Source organism: Nicotiana tomentosiformis, chromosome 2, assembly GCF_000390325.3.
Source record: "Nicotiana tomentosiformis chromosome 2, ASM39032v3, whole genome shotgun sequence".
Classification (NCBI taxonomy): Eukaryota; Viridiplantae; Streptophyta; class Magnoliopsida; order Solanales; family Solanaceae; genus Nicotiana; species Nicotiana tomentosiformis.
The window spans coordinates 23,390,236-23,401,339 of record NC_090813.1 but is presented as its reverse complement, the minus strand read 5'-3'; the positions used below and the strand labels follow the sequence as shown (position 1 = coordinate 23,401,339).

Below are 11,104 nucleotides of genomic sequence, written 5' to 3'. Positions count from 1 at the left end.
CCCAGGACAGAACCGGCCGTGGTAAGGTTGAATGAGCAAGAGCCGGGGACTAACTCCGAAATTATAAAAATGCTCGAGGATCTGACAAAGCGAATAAAGTCAGGGAAAAAGAAGATGGAAGCGAACGATAAAAAGGTCGAAACCTATCATTCCAGGGTAGATCAAATCCCAGGAGCACCCCCGATATTGAAAGGGTTGGATTCCAAGAAGTTCGTGCAAAGACCTTTTCCTCCAAGCGCGGCCCCAAAACCGATCCCCAAGAAATTTCGTATGCCTGAAATACCTAAATACAATGGAACGACCGACCCAAACGAGCATGTAACCTCTTATACATGTGCCATCAAAGGGAATGACTTAGAAGACGATGAAATCGAGTCTGTTTTGCTGAAAACATTTGGGGAGACGTTGTCAAAGGGAACCATGATATGGTATTGCAACTTAACTCCTAATTCTATTGATTCATTTTTTATGCTTGCAGACTCTTTCGTAAAAGTACATGCTGGTGCCATCAAGGTCGAAACTAGGAAATCAGACCTTTTCTAAGTCAAACAGAAGGAGAACGAGATGCTCAGGGAATTCGTGTCCCGTTTTCAGATGGAACAAATGGATCTTCTGTCGGTCGCTAATGATTGGGCTGTTCAAGCTTTCACTCAGGGACTTAATACTCGAAACTCGGTGGCTTCATAGCAATTAAAGCAAAGCCTGATAGAATACACTGTCGTTACCAGGACCGATGTACACAATCGGTATCAATCGAAAATCAGAGTCGAATATGATCAACTAAGGGCACCTTTGAAGCCCATATATCCAACCAAGACTCTCGATAGAGCCAAGAGGGACATCGATCGTGAACCAGGATCAAACGGGGATTGATATCGACCCTATAATGGAGATCGAAGAAGCAGTGGGTCGGGGCGGAACCCCGTAAAAAATGACAGGAGAAGTGTTCAAGGTCGAAGCAACCGGGGACTCATGGTCAAAAATAGCTTCGACACGTCTATCGGGCCTAAAGAAACACCGAGACTCTTAGAATACAACTTTAATATCGATGTTTCCACCATCGTATATGCTATCGGGCGCATAAGTGATACCGGATGGCCTAGACCTTTACAATCCGATCGATGTCAAAGGGAACCTAACCAGATGTGCAAATATCATGGCACCCACGGTCATAGAACGGAAGAAGATTATCGACAGCTGAGGGAAGAAGTAGCCCGTTTATTCAACAATGGGCACCTTCGAGAATTCAAGGAAGAGAGATGAGAAGTCATATGTAACGACCCGACTTGTTGTTTTAAGAATTTACATCCCGTTCAACGACTTAAGGTCTTGAGAAGCTTCGTAATATATATTATGACCCGTGTGTATGGTCGAGTTTGGTTTTCGGAAGATTCAAAATTTAATTTAAAGAACAATTCTCATTTTTTAAGCTTAAATGGAAAGAGTTGACTAGAGAGTTGACTATCGAGCAAACAACCCCGGAATGGAATTTTGATGATATCAATAGCTTCGTATGGTGATTTCGGACTTAGGCATATGTCTGGATTTGGATTTGGAAGTCCGTTGAACAATTCGACGCATTTTGGCGAAAATTGGAAAATTGAAGATTTTTTTAGAGTTCACCCGAAGGTTGAATTTTTGATAACGAGGTCGGATTTCAATTCCGAAAATTGGAACAGCTCCATTATGTCATTTATGACTCGTGTGAAAAAATTTGAAGTCATTCCTGATTGATTTGATATGTTTCAGCGTAAAATATAGAAGTTGGAAGATTTAAAAACTAATAATTCGAATCGATGCGCGATTTGTAATTTCGATGGTTTGACGTGGTTTGAAGCCTTGACTAAGTTCGTATTGTATTTTGGGACATGTTGGTATAATTGGTTAAGGTCCCAAGGGTCTCGGGTGGATTCCGGATGGTTAACAGATGGATTTGAACTTGAAAAAAGCTGCTGGAATTTTGCTGTTCTGGACAGCAACTGATGCAACCGCTTCTGCGAGAAGTTAATCGTAGAAGCGACCTCGCAAAAGCGAGCTTATTGTCGCAAAAGCGATGTGAATGAATTTGAGAAACGTTGATCGCAGAAGTAGAGTAGTGGAGCGTATCTGCGACATCGCAGGTGCGATGTTGGCAGCGCAGAAGCGAACAGCATCGCAGAAGCGCAACACTGGACGCACTTGCGGTTGCGCAGAAGCGAAGCTAGTGTCCGCAGGTGCGAGCCTAGGTTAAGTATATGTATTAAAAGTTCTTAGGGAGGTGTAGTTACTCTTATATCTAAATGTATCCTACCCGTCCCGTATCTTACATTACAACCAATTAAAATCCTACTTGATTCTTGACTGAATGAGCTCGATTAGTTGAGTAATACAATATGGGCAAGCCTATGGTTCATCTTTTATGGTATATGAATATTTTTCCGAGAGTGAGTGAATTCTTTCTATATTGAGTTCCTAGTTGTTCTTGATGTATATTGTGTGTGGAACTATTCTCGATTGTTGTGTGAGGGCACTTGATTCATGAATAAAAGGTAATGTCTTGGACCTCTATATTAGAGTAAGTGAGTAAGTTGTGAATAATGCGTGGTACTTGTGAGTCAATTCTTGAGGTGAAAATGTTACACTATTGTGCTTAGTCTATTTTAAATATTCTTGGTGTAATGAGTTAGGGGAGTTGTTTAAAAAAGGTCATGTCTATATAAAGTGTGGTTTGATTGATCGAGGATGAGGAATGGTTTAAGTATGGGGTATTGATGGTAGGCTATAATCTTGTGTTTTAATCACTTATTGCACTCTAATTTACTGCACTTTAATTGAGTTGGAGTTTTAATCGCTAGTGTTTTGCACTAATTGTGTGTTTTATACCTTGTAGGAGTGATTCCGATCTATGTAGATGTTGTGGAATGAATTCATGCTATTTTGGAGCTTTGAAGTCTGAGTAAAAGCCCAAGGATTAAGTTGGGATCATGTTCGGGGATCAACGGATGATAGTGCACTTTAAGAACGCAACGAAGAATCGAGCAGGCATACCGCGCATTGTTCGGTAAAATATACATAACTATTAGCTCCGAAATCCGTTAGGGCTCCACAATATATCGTTGGAAAGCTATTTAAACGGACTACAACTTTCATGTTTTACCCTTTTCCAAATTCCCAATGATATAATCCAGGTGCGCAACCAAGTGCGCGATCGCACACTTGGTTGCGCACGCACTTGGGGCAGAACGGTGTGCAAAATGCGCGACCAAGTGCGCGAGAAAGTCCCCAGGTGCGCGACCGTGCATTTCCTATCCGGGAAGAGTCCTATTTCTCTAAGAAAAGGTTAGTTTCATCCGTGTTTGTTTTGGGGGCGGATTAAATACCCTAAAATACCATTTTGAAGCACTTTTGGACAGATTTCGACCTAGGGAGGCCAAGGAGGCTAAGGAGGAGTTTGAAGAACACAAGCATAAGGATTTCATCATTCCTTCCTCACTCAAGATCCAGCTCTACTTTTATTTCATTTGTGAAGAACTTCTCCATGTCTATGGAGTAGAATCTTTTGGATTTTGATGGATTTGGTGTATTGATGGTTGTTTGTGGATTATAACTCTATTTTTATGTATTTGAATCATTTTTGGAAGATTTAATTGTTGCATCTATATTCACTTGTTCTTGTAATCGAAAGAGGCATAACTTATGATATCTTTGCATTATATTGTAGTTGAATTCATAGATTCTTCTAAGTAATCGAAAGATGCTAGTTGAATCCTTGATTAAACCTAGTTAGGAGGATAATCGAAAGAGGTTCTTCTAAAGACCAATCCATTACGAATTCTTGCATATCTTCACCGAGCTTGAATTGGTTCATATTGTGAGGTTGAGACTTAATCGAGAGAAGAGTTTCTACTAAACAATTGTGCTAATAATTAAGTGAATTCGAGAGACTCACTTGAACATTGGAAGTGAATTATCTAGAGTTAGATCCCGAATAATTATCTTGCACCTATCTTATCAACCCATATTTTCTCCCATTGATAACTCCCTTTCTTACCTTTGTTACGATTGTCATTAGTCAATAGCTGTAGATTTTAGATTATTAATTATATAAACCTCAACTGTTGATCTTCCTTTATAGCAATCTAGCTACAAACTACGATAATACTGTTTAAATTCAATCCTTGTGGACACGATATTATACTATACTATCTTTGACTAGCGAGCAAAATTTAAGTGTGTGTTTTGCGCTCGTCAATTACAAAGCAAAAAACACACAACAATATCATGGCAGTAGTCCTAAACAAGTGTTGGGCAGCAACAATAAAACAGGTATTTGATCAATTTTAACCAATTTGATGACATATCTTACATAGGTTAAACAAATTACTAAATTATCAACAAATAATCTACATTATACTTACAATTTTGTTTTAGATACAAGACACATGTCTGACATACAAAAAGAGGAGAATGTTCCTATATCATGTCCAGTTGGTGTTGACTTATCTTTCCAATTTCAAGAGGCATTCAAGAAAGAAACTGCAGGTATAATTTAGTACATTTTTCTACATAATTCACAATACATATTACATTCTGGATACAAGACAACATTTTAACAAATTAACTACAATTTAATAATAATTTATCTATATTTTCTTTCTGTTTATTATAAATGATCTACAATTCTCTTTCATTGTACACATTAGTTGTCACAGAGAAGGAAATTATGTATGTGCACTCTCCAAATCAAGATGCAAATGTTTCCATACAAGGAGAACATTTCAATGAGGTGAAAGAGCTTATGCATTTGCAATCTCCAATTTAAGAAGCAAATGTTTCACAACAAGGAGAGGATTGTAACGAAGATTTCGGTGGTATTAATTATTACAATATAATTGTAGATAAAAACAACAGATTTCGTATAATTTACAGTTTTCCTAACATTTCTGATGCAAGCAACATACAATGTTATTCTTTATTTTTAACTTTGTAGGTGAAACAATCGACTTCATCAACATAGCTAACTCGATCAATGATTTCAAGTCTGGAGAAAGGGCAATAACACTTGATGATTTTGAGCTGCCCGAGAACTTCTCACAGATAGTTAAGTTCGGCGAGGTTAATGAAGATGAAATAACCCATATGCAACAAGGAAGAACAAGGGTTCTTGGAAAGTATCCTAGATCCCCCTTTCTCCCTTATTTTAGTTCTGGTGGAAGCACTTCTATTGGACCTCCTCCAATATTTAACATCAAGCACCCATTTACTGGGGTTATTGGCTTGGTGATGATGTTGATCCTGATTTGTTGGAAGAATTCAATAAGTGATTATATTTAGGTACCGACAAGGTTTCAAAGAGCTTAAATTCTACACTTTTCATATAATCGAGTGCATAGAATTTATAAATTTTCAATTATAACTATATTTTAATATTATTTTCTATGTCTTTTAATATGAAGAAGGCGCCTTATACTATAAAAGATAACCAGGTCAACCCATGGTTTGATCTTGGAGTGGAGAAAGTTGATAAAAATGACTGGTTTTATACTTTAACACATCCGAGGCAAATCCTGAACAACACGGTACACTCATACCCCTGGCCGAATTTAATAATTAGTTGAAGTATTCTATTATTTTAGATATCTGTAGATTTTTTATTAAAAAAATTGTAGTTAAATTGAATATTGCATTGAGAAATTATGTAATTTGTTTTTTTGCAACACATTGATGTTATTTTATACTATTTGGGGAAGAGAGAAAAGTATGGTACTGAAAAAAGAACAAGGTTTACAACCATTGATTGTATATTCAATACTAGAATAGAACAAATTTGTAAGAGGTACAGTAATGCCCCTGCCGAAAGGAAGCTTATTGTTGTCAAATCCCAGGACATCGTATCGGAATACATATTGGGGTACCGATTACTTGCAAATGTTGCATGAGACAAAATTAATTTTGTGATTATGCCCATAAATATTGTTTAGAAATTTCATTAGTTGTTGGCTGTATTTGACATTACCGATAGGGTTCCATATGTTTATGATTCTATGGTCTCTTCACGTAATCACAAATTATTGAATATGTTGTCGACAAGTTTGCTATTATGATCCCCCTCTATTTATCATCCACCGGCTTCTATGGTAAGCATCTAGATATCAACTACAAGAACACAAAGGCATACATTGAAAAAGGTGTTGCTGACCTTCTTGATATTCAGTGGTTGATCGGTGAGATACCCCTGCAAAAAAAGGGATCATTGTATGTGTTGCTTTTCCTTCAATTTAACCAATTTAATTTTACATTGAATGCTAAAGTTTTTTCCCTAATATTTATTGCAGTGATTGCGGTGTATACATGGCGGTATTTGCAGAATATGTCAGCATTGGACAGCTCTCAATTTCAAAGGAAGACCTTTGTGATATTGATCAACACCGTAGACGCTATAGAGCGCTCCTTTGGGATTATGCTACGAAAAAGTAAGAGTTTGGTATAATTAGTAAAAGTGAGGTGACTCGGAGATTATCAAGAAGAAAAGGTGCACCAGCTGTAAGGGAGAGAACAAGAGTCCGGACAAAAAATAATTAGTTACCCTTTTAAGTAGCTAAATTATAGTGAAAGTATTTAGTTGTAGCTGGATTATATTAAAGTTGTAGAAAAATTATTTACTAAGAACAATTCATCTACGATTTATTTGTAGCAGATTTGTGCTAAAGTTGTTTTAGCTTTTGTTTTGTTATTTTGTCCAGAATTCTACTACTTACAAATGAAAATATCTGTAGCATGTTTTTTTGTTGAAAGTTGTTAGTACTTAATCTCCATATTAGTACTCTATAATATATATTTTTTGTTATCCTCTTTTACCATATTATGTGAACATATGTTACTCTAAATGTAAGGTATCAAACGTTTAGCTTTACAATTAAAGGAAATTTCAAGCAATAATACACTAATACTCTCATATAATAGTTTCTTTACATCATAACTGCAATTATGTCTACAGCTACTATACAAAAATACAGAATCTATTCAAGTTTAGCAGTATTATTAGAAAAAGCTTAAAATTAATAAAGAAACCCAGTTATTTGAACAAAACAACTACAAACCAATGTCATTAAGAGTTAAAATATGTGTACCAAACATTCATTATAGGAGATAATCTTTATTCAAATTAGCAACACAATTATACCATAACTATAATTGTCCAGAACATAACAAATACAACTGAATATGTCTTAAGGGACAGATTATCATCAACAATACTCAGTAAAAAAAAATTCTTTATACTATATCAATTCTTATTTCCTTTTGGGAGCATTCCTATAAGATCTTTTGTTATGCCCTTCTTGTCCGCAGTTTCCACATGAAACCTTGTACCTTTTTGCATTTATTTCATCATTTGGTTTGTATCTTTGTTTTTGAGGTCTCCTTGACTGCCTTTTCCCAGTAGGTGGCAGCACAACTTCTTCTGCTATATGTTGTGGCACATCCCATTTGCTTTCATCAGGTAGAGGGTCTACTGGTATTTCATAAGTCTGCAGAAGGCTTTCCCTCGTGTAATAAGGAGAACAATAGTTTTCATAAGACTCGTTCCTGTGCCTCAAAGCCGCCAAAGCATGTGAAAAAGGAAGTTTATCAAGATGGAATTGTCCACAACTATATCTCTTATTTTAAAGGCAAATAATGAAGCGCTTTACACCATCTATCACAGTATGGATATAATCTGTTGATGCCCTATCCTACATTTTCATTACAACCATACAACAAATTGCCAGCACTTGATAAAAGACAAAATAACTACAATTGTACAACAACATATATACAATTATCAGTATATATTTATTTTGATAAAATCAATTATCTAATGTTATGGACCATAACTAACTCTCATCTTCTGCGATAATGTCCTGTTATCCTCCAACTCTTTGTTGTATTTTTTCCCAAGATATGTGAACGTGCTCTTTGTGTTCAATAACTTTTCATTAGTCCAACGTTCAAGAAGAGTTCTCATGTACTCTAGTAGTTGAACTACGGGCAGCTCTCTTGCATCTTTGGTTACCGCATTCAAGGACTCTACAATATTTGATGTCATCGTCCATGTTCTGTTCGCCGTAGCATGTACCAAAGACCATTTATGATAACCAATATTGTATAGGTATGCTTTAACACGCATGTCGATCTCTTCAATTTTTAAAATTCTTTCATTAAATTCATCAAGCGTGTATGATCGTGTCGTAGCAAAGTACAATTCGCTTAACTTTAGATACCATTCTTGAACTTTGACCTTATATTTTTCCAAATATGCCACATGCAAGCATAATATGGCATGCCGGTATAAACCGTAGATGTTGCCTTCAATATACTCTCATTTCGGTTCGAAACAACACACATATTTGATTTTTCACCATGTGCATGTTTGAATTGCTCAAAAAACCACCTCCATGATGTGTAATTTTCTGAATCAACAATGGCATATGCTAGTGGTAACATGCTACCTATCACATATGTAGCAAAAAGAAATTCAATTTCAGTAATAAAACTTGAAAATATCAAAAATACATTTTCAGAAACAAATTTAATACAATATTTTTATAATTAATCTACAATACCTATTGCATCCATTGTGCTTGTTGTTAGCATGATTTCCCTATATACCGACTTCAAGAAGGTACCATCGACTACTACAACTGGCCTACAATGCTCCCAACTCTTGATGGACGTACTAAGAGTAACAAATGCATACAAGAAACAGTCATCTTCAGTCTTCTACAATTTGACTACGACCCCAGATAAGTCTTCTTCAAAATATACAAATAACTCGGCAATTAACTGTAGGAATCAGTAGGATGACCTCTCAAAAATTCCAAAGCCTTTTCCTTTGCTCTCCAAGCTTGCATGTATGTTAAGTTCACACCATGTTCTGATAACATGTCAGTTTGTATGTCTTTTGGTGTGTATATTGTCTTAGGATCTGCATATTTTGGCATGACCATGCTGCCAACTACCATGCTAGTAACTTTGCATTGTATATATGTGTTGTCCATTAATGAGTATGTATACAAGCTGTTGAATTTTCGAACCTTGAACAATGTTGATTCATTTATGCTTGTGGACTTGAAGTGTTACGTACAATTATCACCAACACATACGAGGCAATAGCTATAGAATAAAAATAATGATAAAAATGTTAGGCAAATTGTAGTTAATTTGTTGATATCAGGATGTTTATGCACAATAAATTATTCTAAACAATTTATATACAATCTATATACATAAAAACTGCAACTTATACACAATATGATTTTGACAAATAAAATATTCTTACCTTCTTGCGCTAGACCTTTTCACCATAAATTAAAATTTATTCATGTCAGCATTGTGTTTCATTGCACTGACAATTATTTGCTTGTCTTGGTAAATTTGGCCTACTTCAATTACTTTTGGCGCATGTTATGTTATAATTATACTTTCATATTCCACAATTGCTGGAGATGTTGGCATATTGATCAATTTCATTGTTCCTGATACTTCTCCAAATGTGTTACAATTGCTTCACAATTGTACCACGTTAGTATTATGATAATCAGACGTGCCTGCACTCATTTAAAAGTATAGTAATTCAGACCTCTGTATATTCATATGTTCAGTATTTGACAGAAATTAAATTTGTATTATACTTGTAGATACTTTGTTATGTGATCATAATTTACTTTTTTCAAACCTTAGTTACTATGTAATAATTACACTTCAATTATTTTTAGAGACATAACAGTTGAACTATATTTGTTATGTAGTATAGTTGTAGATAATATATAATAAAATTATAGAACACTTGGAATTGCAAAACATGAGGACTAAGAAAACAGAGCAAACCTGCAATTGTACTCGCATTAGACATACTGCATTCCAAATCGAAATCACTTACTGTTATACACAGTAGATACATTCCTAAGTTTTTGTTTTCCTTTTTCATCTCCATATACACTCGAACTCCCATATCGTTTCGAATTTTCATTGGAGGATAACGTTCATTGACAGTGTATTTGATCTCGATGATTTTTACAGAAGTATCGATCATTAAATGTTCTGCAATTGCGGTATTCAATTGACTATAATTTGAATCTTCATTGATTACAATTCTGCTAATATCAAAATCTATGTATCTTCCAAAGCTATCCCATCGACCATTGAGCTGAAGCATTATCGCCAAATTCAATTCAATTGTAGAGAAAACAATTATGCAATGCTATGAAAATTTTAGAATATAGCTATATGTTCAGAGTTGATTGTCAATTCTTCACGTTAATCTGCAATTGTTTTCTTCATAAGCTTTTTTTTTTTTGAATTTGTTGCCTTGTTTATAGAAAACCAGAGGAAATCTGCGTAAAAGAAGGATTCTTCAGATTTGTTGCTTTGTTTATGGGGCGATGATTGCGTCTAAATTTTGTAACTGAAATATACGTTGTCCCAAAATCGCACATCTAAAACAGGAAGTCTACAGAAGAAAGGAGTCTATTTTAAACGAATGTATATTTTTTGTAGCTAAAACGTATTTAGGTCGAGTAAATTCCAAAACTGGAACAATTTTGATAATAAGGTTTCATATAGTGTATATGAAAGAAAAAATCCCCTTAACTTAAATAGTTGCTCACACAACCGCTTAAAATTAAAAATAATTGACAGATATATAATGTATGTATATTTGTATTTGATAACCACATTGCTTAAATTCACAAAGAGGGCAGCGTTCTCTTCATTATTTGTGGACAGCCAACTTATTTCTGAGCCCGTCTATGTCGAAATTTTGATGTCAACCCATTTATAAGAACATTTCTCAAGATATATTCTAAATATAGAAAACTAAAAAGTTAGAGATTATGCTTTTGCCGATAGAAGTTGTTACAAACGTCAAATACCATTGCATTGCAAATGCAAGGTCAAAATCAACAAATCGTATCAATATTGTTACAAGAAAGAGAGATAACACACAACGTTAGTAAGGTAAATATTTACGGCACCGAATTAATCTACTAATAAATAGACCCAGTACGAATAAACTTTTACCATTGGTAATTGTCAGCATAGTGCTGTGACAATGAGTCAATGAGAAGGACTAGGTAACAGTATAATC

General features: G+C 35.1%; 1 protein-coding gene across 1 annotated transcript; it reads right to left on the bottom strand.

The window, feature by feature from the left end:
• Nucleotides 1-7,271: 7,271 nt before the first annotated feature.
• Nucleotides 7,272-10,174, bottom strand: LOC138904482 (uncharacterized). Its single transcript, XM_070192979.1, has 4 exons — nt 9,847-10,174; nt 8,241-8,468; nt 7,859-8,154; nt 7,272-7,637 (listed from the first exon to the last, which is right to left on the bottom strand). Exons 1-4 carry the CDS (start codon nt 10,172-10,174, stop codon nt 7,272-7,274), a joined length of 1,218 nt encoding a protein of 405 aa, XP_070049080.1.
• Nucleotides 10,175-11,104: the final 930 nt, after the last annotated feature.

What these genes read in the sequence shown, in the direction of transcription:
- LOC138904482 (XM_070192979.1), bottom strand. Translation starts at nt 10,174, where the DNA reads ATGCTTCAGCTCAATGGTCGATGGGATAGCTTTGGAAGATACATAGAT. An exon ending in TAATGCGAGTACAATTGCAG is followed by an intron (nt 8,469 to 9,846) that starts GTTTGCTCTGTT and finishes CATATGTGATAG; the next exon opens with GTAGCATGTTACCACTAGCA. An exon ending in CATTATCGCAGAAGATGAGA is followed by an intron (nt 7,638 to 7,858) that starts GTTAGTTATGGT and finishes CTTTAAAATAAG; the next exon opens with AGATATAGTTGTGGACAATT.